Source organism: Caloenas nicobarica, chromosome 1 (genome assembly GCF_036013445.1).
Source record: "Caloenas nicobarica isolate bCalNic1 chromosome 1, bCalNic1.hap1, whole genome shotgun sequence".
NCBI lineage: Eukaryota > Metazoa > Chordata > Aves > Columbiformes > Columbidae > Caloenas > Caloenas nicobarica.
This window is the reverse complement of record NC_088245.1, coordinates 199,930,852-199,948,359: the sequence shown is the minus strand read 5'-3', so window position 1 is coordinate 199,948,359 and position 17,508 is coordinate 199,930,852. Positions and strand designations below refer to the sequence as shown.

The 17,508-nt window shown below is 40.7% G+C and overlaps 1 protein-coding gene across 5 annotated transcripts in view; it reads right to left on the bottom strand.

Moving 5' to 3' along the window:
* Positions 1-421: 421 nt before the first annotated feature.
* Positions 422-17,508, bottom strand: part of PDGFD (platelet derived growth factor D) — a 144,695-nt gene continuing 127,608 nt past the window's right edge. For all 5 annotated transcript variants that reach the window (XM_065658605.1, XM_065658607.1, XM_065658606.1 and 2 more), the window contains 2 exons: positions 16,423-16,637; positions 422-3,735 (listed from right to left, as the gene is read on the bottom strand). In XM_065658605.1, the coding sequence (XP_065514677.1) occupies positions 3,601-3,735; positions 16,423-16,637 (350 nt within the window). In that variant the 3' untranslated portion in view covers positions 422-3,600. The remainder of the gene's footprint in view (positions 3,736-16,422; positions 16,638-17,508) is intronic.

Genomic DNA, 17,508 nt, shown 5'->3' with positions numbered 1-17,508 from the left:
TTTGCCAGCAAGAAGCAGCTTCAGGAGGACAAGCGAGGGCACCTCTGCTGGAGCCAAGCCAAGCCTCTGGGGGCTGAGACTGGCACTGAGTCCCGGGGAGTGCCGTAACCCAGCTGTCAGAAATACTGTGCCACTGTCACACTGCTGCTGCTTCACAGGGGAGCTGTCAGCACTCCCAGCTTGGGGGTTGAAGCCTGTTTATCCCAAAATTGTACTTTGGTACTTCCCTGATGCTCCTGGGAATGACTGCTAAAATTCACAAGGAGACCTAGCATGGATGGTGTCATGTTGTGGAAATGTCCTCCAGTAAATCACGGGTTTTAGTTCATCCGAATTCTGAATAATCACTCAGAGTATCTTCTTTCAAAAGCAGTATTTATTTTTTTTCATCAAGATAAGACGCATTACATACTGCATAAAGTAAAAAATACTGCTAGAAAAGCTGCATTTAACTGAGATAAGAAAAAAAAAAGTATATAGATTGCACTTGAGAAAGTAGGCTCAATCCCAGAAGAATACAGCAAATAAAAAGCTAGGGAGTAATTTGAAATTAGGAATCTTTCTGAGTTTCCTTTGAAAATGTATTTATTTTGGGGTGTTCCAATTCCTCCAATAAAAATGAACCAGATTAGAGTTTATAATAGCCTTGCTTTCTAAGTTAAAACAAAATGTAAACAACATAGCAATTATTACATAGACAAAAGAGAAAATGAAGGCATGGAAACACATCTCTGCAATTTCTGCAGATAAATACAAAGGAAAAGTTTTGCTGGTATTTGGTATCACCAGGGTCATTCAGCGCAGCTCCAGGCTCAGGGTTTTGGGAGTTTTGCTTATTTCACATGTTGTCGTCACCACACTGCAACATAAAGCCCCTCCTTGACTCCTGCACTGACCTGGAAGATACTGCCTGGATAACAGATGGCAGCATGAAGCAGTGAATGGTTCCATTCATAACTACGTGTCCCGGGAGAAATACTTTAAATTCTGTAACAAGTTTAGCCTATATTTAAGAAAGTAAACCCAACATTAAGCAAGAGGATAATCCCTCTTATGCCAATCTCTTTTTGCTTTACGGCTGGATTTTTCCGCTGGACCCTGGCATCCCCTGCTGCCTGTATTTAGTTCAGTTAGCTAAACTACTAATTGCTCAGTCTTTAAAACAAGTACTCATACCATCTACCTTTGTGAATCTCACTTAGATGCCCAAATCAGATTTCCAATCTTCCTACATAATCAAAAGAGAGAAAGAAAAGTTCCTACATTGGGCAATTTCAAGGAAGGGGCTAAGGCACACTTTGGAAGAGCATCTCTTTGCCAATTGCCTTTCCCAATTTCCCCCTATGGGTGGGATTTAAAGGACCACTCAAAGGAAAAAGCCATGTGAAACGGGTGCTTCCTACAACCAATGCTAACTACGAGGCCAGAGTGCTCAGGCACAATTTGGGCATAATTCAGTCAGGAATATACATTAGAATGTACTGTTTCAAAACCAATCAGTACTGTCAAGGTCTCGTGTGCAAATTTCTTCCATAATTAGTTAAAAATGATGGAAGGGCTGGGTCAATCTTGCTGTTAAGCTAGAGACAGGAAAAAAAAATGAAGTCTTCTTTAAACAGTCCTGAACTATGAAACGAAACTGGCAATCTTTGGTTACAGTGATGTTCTTTTAATGTGAATGGCTTTGAAAAATGATGAATCACTTCCCAAGTCCGCATTCAGGAGCATTTTTAAATAGACATCTGGGAGCCAGAGAGGAAAAAATGATATAAATAACAAAAAGTCCACACTTTTTGAATCTCAAAGGTTAAAGTACAGGAAAGAAAGTAACATACATTTCTAAGGGATGTTTCAGTAAAGTTTTGCTAAAATTATAAAAGCACTTACAAAATACTTGAGCTGATAAAAAGGGTAAGTCAGAACATTAGGGGATTTTTATAATAGAATTGTAGATTGCTAAAACACACTGGCTTGAAGGCTCTCAGTATTGCAGCACATGCCAGTTTCCACTAATTATAATGCACTACTGTCAAACTACTTCTCTCTTTCAGAGAGACAGAAGCATAAGAGGCAACACAAACAAGATGAATCAATGCAGCCTATGTCTGCTATTAAATATAAAATCTCAGCCATTAAACATGCTGCCCCATTCCCTCTGTTACATTCATGATCGAATTTCCAATTCTTTGTCAGACTTCAACCTGACTGTATTTTGTATGTTTGGAGCAGCATTTATAAACCTTTAAAGTTAGTTTGGAAGGATTTTTTTTTTCCTTTTTTAGCTAGAGCACTTTCATAATATTTTAAAAGGCATAGAAAGCTATGCTGTAGCTTTTAAAGTGCTTGTTTTATTATGAGGTGGTGTTTAATAGTATTCTTCTGGAAGTTAATAAATGATGCACATTTTCCATGACAGACAGACATTGCTTAATGAGTTAATATACCTCAGCAAAATGCAATCAAAAAGAAATTCACTCTCAACAGTTTAACCATGGCAATGCACAGAGCTGAAATGAGACATCTAACCTTGGATAACTAAGATTAATGCATACATGACGAAGTTATAATAATCCGTATTTAAAACAAACGAACCCCAAACCAAATAACGATAATTAAATCTCAAACACAGGTTTGTTTCCCAGTAACAAAACTGCAAACCAAATCAATATTTTCAACAAACGAGTTCCCTATCTTCATTGCCTGCTCGGGGAAACATGGCACTCCTTGAAATGCAGCGAGGAGGATACAAGGGGGGGGTTTCTCTCCCTTTTTGTGTTGAGGAGGCTACTCCTGGGCAACTGTGGGCAGCTCTGGGCAAGGGGCAGGAGTCCAGTCCAGGCAAGTAGAGGCCAGAATCAGCCCCAGCCCACAGAGATTTACTGGGGGACCCGGCTGGAGCCCCCTCCTGCCGAAGCACCTGGACAATGGCTCCCGTGGAGTCACTGTGGCACAAGTACCAGCCACCAGTGTCCCAGCTTATGCAAAGTGTCTACTAATTTCAGCACACGATTTGCTCGAGTACAAACAGATTTGACTTTACAGTTGCGTTATTTCATGCAGTGATGCATCTTCCTCATATCTCACTCTGTTGGGCAGGAACACTGAGAAGTTCCCTCTCAGAGCTGGGCATACCATTTTATGCTCATACATGCTCAAATTATCTTTTCATTTATACCCACAAAACCCTACTGACCATCAGGAGAGCTGAATGGGCAGAAATGGCAGCAGAATTTGAGTGTAGGAACAGAGGAGTGAGAAACAGAAACACAACACTATCTCTTTGCCAGCTACCACAAATACCTACACAACTAGTGAGCTTTGAAAATCTCAACCCTCAGAATCTAGCTACAGATAACCATAATCCTATATTCTTGGATGCTGATACATAAATCTACGATATACCTGTTTAGCTGCCATGGCGCTAATCAGCACAGCTATGCTGAAACACAGCAATCATTTTTGCTAATTGCAAAGGCAGGCTAGTAGCAAAGTTCAAATGATTAGTGAGTAAAGGTCCTCAGAGCAAACCTGCTTAAAAGTAAATGTCCGGTAAGCTGCAATTAATATGTCTTGTTTTTTTCTTTTGTTTTAATTTATTTTTTATCGGGGTGGTCTTGAACTGCAGATACAATCACAACGCTCATGGTGATCCAGCTGTATATCTACTAAGGCCATGTTGTTCCTGGTTCTGCCTTTTCTTCTGGGATGCCCAGCCTCAGGGACGAATTTCAGCACCTGGGAGGATCAACAGAAATGCATTGATTAGAAAACATTGCTATAGATTTGAGGATGAGAGTGTTGGGGCCCTGAGGGCACCAACAGCCATTAGTGGCCCTGACCAGCACTAATTTGGACAAATTTTTGTTTTAGTTCCAGCTTTTCCTTTCCACTCTGTGACATCTTGCTGTACTGTTCATCCTGGAGTTTTGACAGATTGGATTATTTCCCACATTAGATATCCTTGTATCGGGCAGTTCCTTAACCATGCCCAGAGTTGCTCCTCTGCATGCGAATTATCAAGCATATTTCCTTTGGCTTGCCTTTGCAGTCCCATACATTTTTAAATTGCTCCACCCCTTCTCTCACTTGTATAATATTTTTGCTCTAAAGAACAAGGAACATTTTTAATGTAATTTGAAATTTCTGAACACATATCTTTAGAATTGATCCAAAAATAAAGTGCCTGTGGAAGGCAGAAGGAGATGAATGGAGCTTGTGCAAAATATGTGCCAGATCCCATTGAGTTTCTCTGGAATCTGACTGTTGCTGGCTTATCTTAAAAATCTCTGCCTCAGTTTAAATAATTTGTTAAGAGATTGCTGTGAATAATGTGAAAAAAATACCACCAAACCTCACCCTCCACCACCCAACTAACCAATCAACCAACCAAATACCACCACAACCAAAAAGTTATTTCCTAGGGAACTATGAATCATATAAGAGGCTTCTGAAAAAATTTTATCTAGGCAAGATAACACAGAGACTCCAAAAAAGAAGGTTGTAGTTTATAAAGAAGATTAAAAAATAGGCAATGAATACAAATCGCACCAAAAGAAATCCTATTTGCGTATATGGAAGAAAATACTGACAGTCGTTAAACATTGGAGCAGGCTGCCCAGAGAAGTTGCAGAAACCTTGAAGATCATAAAAATTAAGTGGACAAGGCTCTGAGCAACCTTATCTAACTTCAAAATTCTCCCTGCTTTGAATAGGAGATTGGGCTAAACAACTCCCAGAGCTGCCTTCCAATCTGTATTATTATATGAATCTATGATTTCCTGAAAATGGTTTTGTGGATATGTAGAAAACAGCAATAATGTTGAGTCCTATCTAATCTTCTGTGATAGTTTAAGTATGTAAACTATGGACTGGAAGAAGTGGAGGAGGATGGCGTTTGCAGGGACATGCTTTGCGAGCCCACCGTAGGAGGCTGAGTTGCTGTGTAAGACCTCATGCCCCCACTAGCACGGTGGTGCAGGCTGAGGGGGGGGAAATCCTGTTTTGTTTCATTAGTTTGCTGTTGATGGGCCTACGGTAGCTTAACAAAAGAGAAATTAATTTCCAATTTCTGCCCTGAAACTCAAATACTAGTTTGGATTAGGTACAACAAATGAATTAAGACGAAGAACACCTTAAGTCTCCTACAACACTTTTCCTCCCAGATCTCACAGCACATTGCGCAGAAAGGTACATGTAATTGTCAGATTTGTATAGATGGAGTATCTGAAACTGATTTGCTCAAGGCTCTGCAACACATCAGCAGAAAAACTACCAGTGGCATTATATACTCCTTTCTCTTTTGAAGTCACTTATTTACTGGTGGGGAGCAGCACATGGAGAAAGCAAGGCTGCAGGTCCACAGCTGGTGGTAGGCAGGTGCAATGGTTCTGCTCTCTGTGGCCTGAAGCACTCAGTCCAGAAACCATGCACTGGTAAGGTACTAGAGCTAACACATCTCACCTCTTGACAGGCTGCTGTGACTCAGGCTGGCTTGGCCAAGTGACTGCTGATTCACCTACATTTGTCATGCTTGTTCAAAAGATGGAGAGAAATCTGTCTTGTCTATGACCTGCCCAAGCCACTGGTCAAGGGGGACTTAAACATCTTTAGTGTCTCAGCCACAAAAACACCTACGCTTCTGCCCTGAAAAACAGGTCCCCTAACTCACTGATCATACTGTTACTCAGTTAATAATCCTCTTTTTTATTTTAACTAAGTATTTTCTGTACTTTGGAGTTGCAACACTGTACAAGAATTGAGATGGTCTCAGGAAGGAGAGGGAACAAGGAGCTGCACACCAGATCAACAAAGTATTAGCGATTTCAACAGAATCAGAAAGTCCCCAAAATTAAGGGTGAATGACTTGCCAAAGGCTAACCATGAAGGCTTTTCAGACCAGGTGGGGAAGGGCAGGCATGTGAACAGCCTCCAGGATGAGACCATTCATTCTCTACCTAATGCTTGAAGGGTAGGAAGGCTGTGGGATGTAACAAAAGTGGCAAACACTGAACACAGTCTATCCCTTTTGTGATAAAATTTATGTTTCACTTATGTAATACTGAGATGAAGGACTGCGCCTAAGCAGGGTACAGACGTGCTGTTTTCACGTGTTGGGCAGACGTATTTTTCCTGTTAGAAATGCAGTGAGAAGTATTTTTTTTTTTTTTAAAGCAAAAAAATTGTTATGGATTTGCATTGATTTCAAACATTGACTGCCTCAATATATGCAATAAATCCTGATGAACACCAGGACAATTCACTGTACCACATTGTCAGCCAAAACACAGAGGAACTGAACCCAATCAGGTTGCTGCGATTATTACAAAGCTGAAAATAGACTGCATCTTAAAAGATGCCTTTTTAAAGAAAACATTCTCCTAAAATCAAGTACAGCTGCTGATGCTGAACCCATGGTAAAATTCTTTATTTAAAAAAGCCTTTCATCAGAATCTGACAAATTCAGATGACTGACACTTTGCAAGATTATGGGTAGGTAGATCTCCTTTTTGCAACTGAGAGCAAAAGAAAGTATGCAACAGGATGAGAGCAAAGATGTGGGTTTTATTTAAGCTAACAGACCTCCTGACAGCTTGAGGATTTTCCCTGTGTTTTATATTAAGAAACATGAGCACAGTATATGGGCTTTGCTGATAAGAGTAGAGAAATGAATTGGTAGGCACTTCCCCAGACAAGACAGGAAGGTGATGTTTGAACACAGCTGAAATGGGGCTGCTTTAATAGCTGATCACAGAACTGATGTTCAAAGCTCTCCGTCTAGCTTCCATCTAATAGTTTTAGCTTCAGCTAAATACAAGGGAATTGAAAAGAACCAGGAAGTAAAGGCATTTCTGGTGACCACAGTAGCTGAAAGAAAACCCTTTGAAAATAGCTGCTGTTTATTCATTACATGGTCAGATCCTTAAAGGTGAGGAACTAATGAATTCATGAAAACAGTTCAAAGAAATTTTGTTCAGGACACTTTATTGCTGCTTTTTTGATTGAATCAGTAGTCGTAAGAAAATAAGGATGTAAGGAAGGTCTGGAATGCACAGAAGGCTCATGTGGGTGAAAAACAACAATAACCTTGCCATTTTCAAATTAAAAGAGCAATGTGTGTCACTACTAATCAAAATGTGGTGCCTCAGCTGTTCAGATCATTGCCTCACAAAGATTATATGACTACAGCCATATTCCCCTCACCAAACACTGAGTTAATTATGATCAGAAAACTATCAAAGCAATTAAAAAAAAAGAAAAAAATCAAGACAGACTTAGCTTCTGAGCTGGATTTGGTGTCTATAGGTAATATAAAAAAGGTATCAGGGCCTTGTAGCATTTCTTCTGCAGACAGATCCACAGGAGCACACCAATATGCTGGATGGCATTTTACTTCGTCGATATGCATGAGCATCTGAGAGGTTTCAAGGTGAGGTGACTGTGGTCACTGCATAATTTTCTTTGGGGGTAGTGGTGAAGGAAATATAAAGAAAATGCTTACATGCCTTTCCCTGCCAGGAATCTCGCTCATTGATCGTGCACTGAATTTGGATGCCAACTTCTGAAGGATTCTTTAAATGAGACAGCGAAGCCATCACAAAACCCAATACTTGGATGCTAAAGCCAGAAAATTTCAAACTGGAATCAGGGCATGCTTGTTTAAGTCAGGTCAACTCCAAGGAAATATGGGGTTTCCAGCCTGTTTGGGGACATCAGAAGATGGCTGACTTTCCAGAAGGTATGCAGTACAAGTTTGGGTCTTGCTCTGGGGGCAGCAGGTTGCTCTCCAGTGGTCTGTGGAGCACAGAAGGTCACGGCTGATGCCTGGCAGCCCCTCTGATCTCAGCAGATCTGTAAGAAAACTTCATGACCAGGGGCTGAGGAAAGCAGAGCGGTGATGACTGATGGGGAAAGGACCCAGCTAGAGATAACCTGTTCACCTTGACCCATACCTGGCATTTCTCCAGTAGAAGCATCAACAAAGAGGTGACTTCAGAGAAAGATTTACCTGATATACTCATCTCTGGTGGGGCTGGCTCTGGTAACTCAGAAAGGACCCCAAAGACTGGACTCATGGTTTGGGATGGGTAGAGCCAGATGAGGTGAACCACTCCCTGCAGCATTCGCTGAGGATCCTGGCCATGCATCATTTACCTATGAAGTCTGGCAATATTTAGCCATGACAGTCCATGATGATTTCTGATTTAATAAAAAGCAGAGAGTAATAGGAAACCCAGACAATACTTCTTATAAATAATAATTTAAAGAAAGGGAGTATCCCATTACTTATAGCCATTTTTTACTTACTATATTTTACTTTATTTATTAGGAACAATAGTAACATCCTTTGTTAAATTCTTGACCAGTAGTTTAACCACCAATAGAAATCTGAAGCTTCACTCAAAAATCAGTGGGTTTTATTTTGTTTTGCTTTTTTTCTGATAAGCTTTAGAAGACCACAGATAATCAATAACTTGACTATGGCTTACCAAAGGATGAAGAACAACTCTGCATGCTATTTTAGATAGTGAAATTTGTACTTTGCAGACCTTATTTTAAAATCCTGCTATGCAGCATTATCTAATCTCCTTCTGCTCATCCAAAAATACCATCATTCTAGCATGCAAACGAAATTATATTTGTCTGAGATTCATGAAAGAGGAAGCATCAAAAGTGCACTCAACACAGATCCAAGTTCTGATACAGACGAAAAATCTTACTCCGCAATTTTTGAAAGTTATCTAATCCAAAGGTCGCCCACAGTATAGCTGTGCTCTGAGCATAAGAAACCAAGCATTATGGGAATGTGGTTCATAATTTTGCATAATGACCTTTATTCTAGTAGGCACACAGCCTAAAATAATGACACAGACCTGAAGCTGTATTCATTCTTACCAGAGATAATTATAGGATAACAAGAAAAAGAAAAAAAGAGTTTGTTTGCTGATCAGTTGTAGCATTCAAAATAAGGGATTATTAAATGTAGATGGGATTATGGATTCTGGGTTTTTTTATTTGTATGAAAAAGGGACACCTGGTTTTAATAGAGCAAACATGGAAAAATAAATTAATTAGCTTACAACTCAGGCATCTGAAACAGTCACTAAAGCTATGATGCTTTTGACACACCTGACATCAACAACACCCTTACTTTGGGTGATTTTGTCACACATCATGGCTCCAGCTATTGCTTTCTCGCTGACTAGATACACATGTATCCCTTCCCAAATTGCCTCTCTGCCCAGACATGTATAACGGGATGTCTCACTTGCTTAACTTCCAGATGTCAACCCAAGAACTTTCATTTAGACCTAGCAAATAATGAACCTGTTTTCTCTCATTGCACCTCTGCACTCTCTTTGCTTATCCTGTGACCTAGCAGTCATTTCTGACTCATTCTATTTCCCTGTATTTGCATTCCAAATAAATCCCATTGCTGCTTCTTGTATAATATTTCTGTGCATTAACTCTTTTGTCAGGTTAAGTCTGTGCCTTTATTACCATAACAACCTTTTATCTCCTTTATACATGTCCTATCAGCTCCAGAACATGCAACAATCAGACCATATTCCTTGCACACTGGTTTGATGATGCCAGCTCTTTTTTAATCCCTTAGCAAATTTCCTTTGTTGTATCAGCAACATTTGTATAATTTTTGTCCAGCTATCTTGTGCTTCCCTGTGTCAAGGCAGGGTGAGAATTATTGTCTGCACTCTCAAGCTCCTCCTTAAGGTTTGCTTCTCTCAGAGAAGAAGAAAGCCCTCACAACACCAAATTGCATTAGTTACATTTGTAAATCCATTGGAACAACTCCTTTGTCTCACTGAAGTCTCATGTTGCCTTTTTATTTTCTCCACTGCTCCCTTGTTCTTTTCTCCCCAATAATATTCCCTACTGTCTAGTTTTCCCTTTACAATGTTGGGTCCCGTTAGAGCTGTTTCTATGCTTCACGACTTGTGCAAAGACTTAGAATCATAGAATAGAATCACAGAATCATTTCAGCTGGAAGAGACCCTCAGGATCATCAAGTCCAACCCCAACCTAACCTAACTCTGGCACTAAACCATGTCCCTAAGAACCTTGTCTAAATGCCTTTTAAACACCTCCAGGGATGGTGATTCCACCACTGCCCTGGGCAGCCTGTTCCAATGCCTGACAACCCTTTCTGTGAACAAATGTTTCCTAATATTCAATCTAAACCTGCCCTGGCACAACTTGAGGCCATTTCCTCTTGTCCTATGACTTGCTACTTGGGAGAAGAGACCAACCCCCTCCATGCTACAGCCTCCTTTCAGGCAGTTGCAGACAGCGATAAGGTCTCCCCTCAGCCTCCTTTTCTCCCGGCTGAACAGCCCCAGCTCCCTCAGCTGCTCCTCATCACACTTGTGCTCCAGGGCCCTCACCAGCTTCATCACCTCCTCTGCACTCTCTCTAGTACCTACACTTAGTACTGTGTGGGCACTCTGAAGTGCCTGCTACCCCACTCAGGGCAGCAAGAGGTTACAAAGTAGCCACCCTAACACTAATCTAAATCGTTGAGAATTAATTGCATGTATATCCTGTGAAGGCACCAGACAACTCCAGTCAATATGAAACTTGAACAGAGGTATAACGCTGGAAAAAGAAAAGGAAGGGAGGGAAGACATATTCTAGACAGTGAAAAATGCATGTCTGTACAGGAGAGACAAGTAAGTAGGTAAAAGATGCAATCAGCTTTCACCACTTTGCTTTTTTCCTTATATACCTTTTAGCTGTGTTGCTCAGCACTGTGTACGTGGAGGTTTATACACTCTGACAAATTCTGGTTGCTACCTTAAGAGCATTTATTCCTCACGGAAACTCATTTCACATCTCATCAGTTACAGCAATGAGATGGGGGAAACCGATTTCTTGTTTCTCTGGGGTATGTGCATGCTGGGCGGATGGCAAAGCCGCAGCCTGAGCTGAATTGAGTCCTGGCCTGAGTTCTCCCACCCCTCCTCTGGGCTGGGTTATCTCTGGGTTTAGAGCCCCCTCTCCGCTTCAAAGAACAGCTCCAGGCATTTCCAAACAAATGCAGTGCAATGGAAAACACGCTTTCATTTCAGCTCCCCCTTAGCAAGTTAGACATGAGCATTTGATTAAGGTGTGCTGCATCCATTTTCATGAATTGCTTTGTCTTTCCTTTGCACAGAACCCTGCAATGTAACTCAGTATCGCTTACAGTAAACTGTGCCTGAGAGAAATTTTGAGATGCTGCCAGCACTCAGCCTGTTTGGCTTGCAGGGTTCGTGACACTATGTGGTAACTCATGAGTATTTATCCATGAGCTCTGGTCTCAAGCAAACCCAGAAACTGTGGAAAACCACAGAGCATCACAAGACTCCTGCAAAAAAAACCCCACCCATAAAACTATCTGTTTAGTCAAGTTATGGACCCATTTATTTCTGGAAACTGCTGAGTATTTTGGTAAAGTTATGGCAAACTTCCAGGTTATAAAAAATACCCAAGATCTCATTATTAGCATTTCCCAGTGCAATAAAGAAAAAGATACCCCTTACTGTGGCATTCTCATTTTCTCATTTTCCCTGCTGTTGCATTATTTCTTACAACTGGACGTGATAGGAAAGAGCAGTACAGTCTGTTCAGGGAACTGGAGCTGCACTTGCAGCTTGGGGAAATTAAAGGCTACACATGACAGCAACTACTCCTGCAATACCAGGAGGGAGCGCTCGGTGATGAGTACAGTGTGAGGCTTTGAATAGGCGCTAAGGGAGAACTAAAAAACATTAAGAGCACAAGGAGAAGGTAACCTTGAAATCTCCCTGGACTAGAAGCCAGCCTTTCAATAAAAGGTTCTGGGCACTGATGTCTCCACAGCTGCCTGAACGCAGCCACTCAAGTACTGCAAGGCACTGGCCACAAAGCCAAAAAGGAGCCTATCGCTTCTGGAATATCTGCCTGCCTGTCATTCTCACCCAAAAATATTGGGTAGCTCAGAAATGCCAGACAACTTTTAAGTGATTTCCAGTTGCATTTTTACTGTTGAGAACAAGCATATCCATGTGCAGGACAAGCAGCTCTGGTGGGTCCAGGAGCTCAGCAGATGAAGCTCCAGGAGAGTAGTTCAGCAAAATGAGCCTGGCAAGAGAAGCGGTCTGGAGTCTGCGGGACTCAGTTTCAGGTGCTACAAGCGCCTTCTTTGCTCCACCATCTTGTATTTCCTTCTGGTGTCTTTTGCAAGGAAATCAAAGTAATTTTTAAACAAATTAACAGTGCTGGGGATTTCATAAAGTGTAAAGCTCTATCCTTTGTTATGCAACTAAAGGCTTTTTGGTTCAGGTTAGTGGGTTTCAAATTGGCTTCGAAAGGAGTAAACCAGCTCCATGGTTCTAAAACTGGCGTGTCAAGAAGCTCCTCCCCAGGCATTTAATAAAATTAGAGTTAAGTGTCAAAGGAGAATAAAGAATAAAACTGATTAGCTGTGCGTGGCTAATAATAATAATAAAGTGGAAAATATTTTGGACTAAAATTAATGGACACATCTTTAGTATGTCACGTGAATTTATCTGCATGACTTCCACTCATGTTAATGGGAGCCACTTGGCTTAATTTCTGCTCAGTGAGCTTTTAATTCATCCCTAAGGGATCAAGTTTAAATTTAAACTTACAAAAGCCATTTAATGTTAAAGCTGAAATGCTGTCTTGAATTCATACAGTTTTCAAAGAACAAAGGAGTAGTGAAATACATTTGCAGTAATGTATTGGTGTGAATATTGAATTTCCTGAATTTAGTGATTAGTTTTGGTGTGATGTATGTCTTGACATCCTGGTTCTGATCAATACCTGGTTAGTGTGATATTCCAGTGTCCCAGCATCAGATGCTCCCAAACACCTGATAAAAAATAAGTGCTTGATAACGTGTTTATAATCAGCATTTTTCTTTCATAGCTACTGTCAACAGTTGGCTTAAGTTCTGACACAGGTGTGACCTGGGATTCTTTAGATTACATTTTACTTTACCTTATCTCCCAGAATAATTCTGAGTTATGTACCACCCATATTTATGGGTTGAAATTCCATATATATTTACTGTGCAAAAAAATAACATTTCTTTTTGGCATTTTAAATTAGTTCCCTTTCAACCTCTCTTGGACTCTACTTGTACTTCTCTTTTTTCTTTAGGTACTGTTCACTATTTTCTACCTTTCACTGTGTCCTCTCTTAATTCCTTTTTTTTTCTCTAAATGAAGTTACTCCAAACTTTTGAGACACTTTCTTCATAAATGCTTTTGATGTTTTCCTTCTGTATCTCCCCAGATTTATATTTTCTCTTTCTATTTATCTTTTCTACTCCTGCTTGTATCCTTCTAAGCACCAACAGTCAAAACCCAGTACAAGTAGCCCATAAATTTAGCCAGGCCATAATAAATATTTGCTGTGTAATTACCTGTTCACCTCTCTTCCTGCAGAAGACTGTTGCAGAATCACAGAATGGTTCGGGTTGGAAGGCACCTCTGGAGATCATCTAGTCCAACCCACCTGCTCAAGCAGGTTCACCAGAGCAGATCACATAGGATTGTGTCCAGGTGGGTTTTGAATGTCTCCAGAGAAGGAGACTCCACAACCTCTCTGGGCAGCCTGTTTCAGTGCTCTGGCACCCTCGAAGAAAAGCATGTTTAGATGGAACCTCCTATGGTTAAGTCTGTGCCCATTGCCCCTCATCCTATCGTTGGGCACCACTGAAAGGAGTCTGGTCCCATCCTCTTGGCACCCACCCTTCAGATATTTGTAAGTATTGATAAGATCCCCTCTCAGCCTTCTTTTCTCCAGGCTGAACAGACCCAGCTGTCCCAGTCTCTTCTCATTAGAAAGACGCTCCAGGCCCCTCATCGTCTTTGTAGCCCACTGCTGGACTCCCTCCAGTAATTCCTTGTCCTTCTTAAACTGGGGAGCCCAGAACTGGGCACAGTACTCCAGATGCAGCCTCACCAGGGCAGAGTAGAGGGGGAGGAGAACCTCCCTCTACCTGCTGACCACACTCTTCTTAATGCACCCCAGGGCACTTTTTTTTTTTTTCGATCACGACTGCACTAAACAACTGTTTTCCTGAAATTCTTCACAGCGATTCACTACTTGACCTTCAGTCCAACTTCCACCCCTCATTTCTCCCTCCTCCCCTCATGCACCCAGTGTTATATGAATAAATGGTGGAGCCTGCTCATCCTAATGCTTGCTGCTTTTCCAAACTGCACTTACAAGTAGTTACATCAGCCTTCTGAAATCCCTCACAGCCTTCTCTGCTGTTAAAGCACATTATCGCCTGTGCTAGCTGCCATTTTTGCCACCTCTCTGTGCACCTCCTTCCAGATTGATCATACATGAAATAGCACTTAATCCACATGCTGGGGGCACCCACATATAGCTACTTCCTCTGTAGAAAATTGCTCATCTCTTCCACCTCTTTGCTCTTTATCCCTTAACTGGTTTGTAATCCATGTTTGATCTTGTCTGGTTGATTGTATGCTCTCTGAAGGAGGTGCCAGGTCTTTTAGCATTCTTGACAACATTGTGGTGCTGTATAAATATTTATTCATACATAAGGCATTCTGAGTTCATTTTATCAGCTCATAGTCATCTAGGTATTTTACACCTATTAATTTTTTTTCTAATTAACTTTTCTACCAGTGAGATAAGGCTTTCCACTCTGTAATTACCAGGGTCATCCCCTGCATCTTGCTTAAAATTAGATAAAATGTTAACTATTCTGAAGTCCCAGGTGATGTGGAGTATGCTGTATTCTGCAGTTAATTGTGAGAAAAACCTCTTGCCTTGGAAAAGAGTAACCATGCTGCTCACCATGAGGCAAAGGTTTGACCTTCAACAGCCCACTGCTATTGCAGCCCTAGGGTCTTGCGAGTTAATGAGTTTATGATATGAGACCACATCACATCCAGATTAAAAGTCCATAAAGTTTACTTTCACCTGAGACTTAGGTGAAGTGACAAATCAGGCTCTTAAAAGACATGTGCCAGAAATAAAGTCAGCGTGGCATGCAGATACCTACTTTCAGACAATTGAAAGGATAATACCAAGTACCTTTCTTAGATATGTTCACTTTGGTGAACATGGTTCATGTCTGGTTCTGGAAACACTGGTTTAGAGGCAAGAATAGGAAGTGATCTTTCCTTGTTTTTTCCTCTCTAAATGTATTCTGAATGGATTAAAAAAAATATAGCAGACTTTGTTCTTATGCAAAAAATTTGCCTTCCTAAAAAATTACTAAGTGGAAGAAAAGCCAAGGCAAAAAGATTCAGCTGCTTCCTACAGGTAATAAATCTGGAAGGGAAGAGAGTTTACAAGTTACTTGTCATTTCCAAGCATAGTCATACTTTTAAAAGACAGAGCACAAAACAAGAGGAAGTGTAGTCAAATGCCTCAAGGCACACATGTCTCTGTGTTACTAAAAGGAGTATTTCCAGTGGTATATACATTCATGTTGTATCAGTCCTTTGCTGGGAAAAATCAGTTCAGTGTAACCCTCCTTGCAAAAAAGTTCCGTAGGATACTGTGGTAACATCCACACAGAGAGATGGCAAAAGTTAGCTCCAACTCCTTATAAATTACCTTATCCATAAATACCCGTTAAACCCCCTTTTTAACACATATATAAACTCTTTCCACTCTGCTTATTCACCACTTCCAAATGCAAATTGCTGGTTGATTGTTTGTATCCATCATATATCCCAAAGACAGACATTCATCAAGAAAATAGCAGAAGTTCTGAAAAAAAGAGAAACTGCAGTATCCTGAAGCTATGCTATGATGCTATGTATGCATTATAATGTGATGTTAAAAACATTAACATTAAACTTAGTTAAAATCAGTATTTCCTGCTGGTTGATTATGTGGGTATGTGCCTCTGTGGCTTACTGCAGTGGAAGGTGTGAATGCTGGTGTCTAGCATGGACATGGACATGACACATGGACATAGACATGGGTGACAAAAGCTTTGCCATTATCTAAGCCTAAGCTCCTACCTATCTGGAGGCCTAAGCAGATCCTTCACCTCAGGAAGAGTGGTGACCACAGGGAGCATTCATTTAACCACTCTGGTCTCTCTCAAATGATGGGTGTGATTCTGTGGTAACATCTTTGCCTGTGACACTTCACTGCATTCAGTGATTTTTGCCCACTGATTTTTTCACTGCAGATCCAACACGATAATCAATATAAACATGATAATATAACATAATAATGATAATACAACATGAAATAGCATAATGATGATATTGATAATGATAACGTAACATGATATCGCATGATCAGTATACCATGATAATTAATACAAGCAATGCACAGAGGTCTGAGAAAAGCCTTGAGAATCCACAAAAGCAATAAATAACCCAAAAGAAATACCAAATAAAAGAGAAAGAGTGAAAATACCTCATGATATTTTTTGACTGTTTTCCCTGACATGCACATGCAGGATTTCCAGTTTGAAGTCCCACAGCCACAGTTTCCTCCACAACGCTGGACAAGGAGGCAGCGGGGGAAGAAAACTACATTTGTCAGCTTCAGTTCCTCCCTTAAATTGACAGAGTAGTTTCTTGGAGTGCAGCTGTAACGTTTCACATCATCATTCAACCTGTCCAGGTCAACTGCAATGCAAAAGAAGTTTCATTATTAGGGTTCGAGTGGGACATTCCTCTGGTTTATACCACTCCCAAGGCAACCGATAACACAAAGTGATGCGGCACTGGTTGGAAAATATGTGAAGTATAGCAGTAATTTCTGGTCAGATAAACATAAATTCACCAATTTGAAAACATTACAGATGGCCATTCAGGCTCTCATCCTGCTTCCACTGACTCCCATAGCAGGGTTCACACTGACTATAAAGGTGAAGGGAAGGCTCGCAGTAAAATATTGGCCTGAAAGCTGAAGATGGGTTATTTTATTTGCTCTGTCATGGATCTGCTGAATCCTTGGGTGTGAGATTCCACCTCTGCTACTGTCTTCCTCCCCCTGCTTATACCTGGCTTCCTTAGATGATGAGCTCTTTTCTGTTATTATGAGTTTAACGCCTTTTGCCTAACTGCAGGCATACAAAATGCAAACACTTGAACCAAGGCTCTTCCTGTGGTCAGTAGAGAAAAATCTTTGGAGAGTGACTCACCTCTTCCTCAAAAGGGCATTTAAGACAGGTGGCATGATTTACTTTCTCAAGTTGTCTGTCTGTATTGTTTATGGATAAGAGTCTAGATAAGTCTCCTTTAGATGGAGAAATCAATCTAGGCAATATTTATTTCAGCTGGCAAATACTACTATAATAGGCAAATAAATGCAATTAAAACTAATGATCTTCACTGAATGCCAGTAGTTGGTTGGTATTTAAATGCCTGGTATCTCTGTGAGACGTGTCATGAAAACAAGTAGTAAAGCCAGCCATAAAAATAACTTATAGACTCTCAACTGTGAGTTTAAGTGCTGCTTCTAGCTTTAGCTTGCAAAGCTAAAACAAACAAAAAA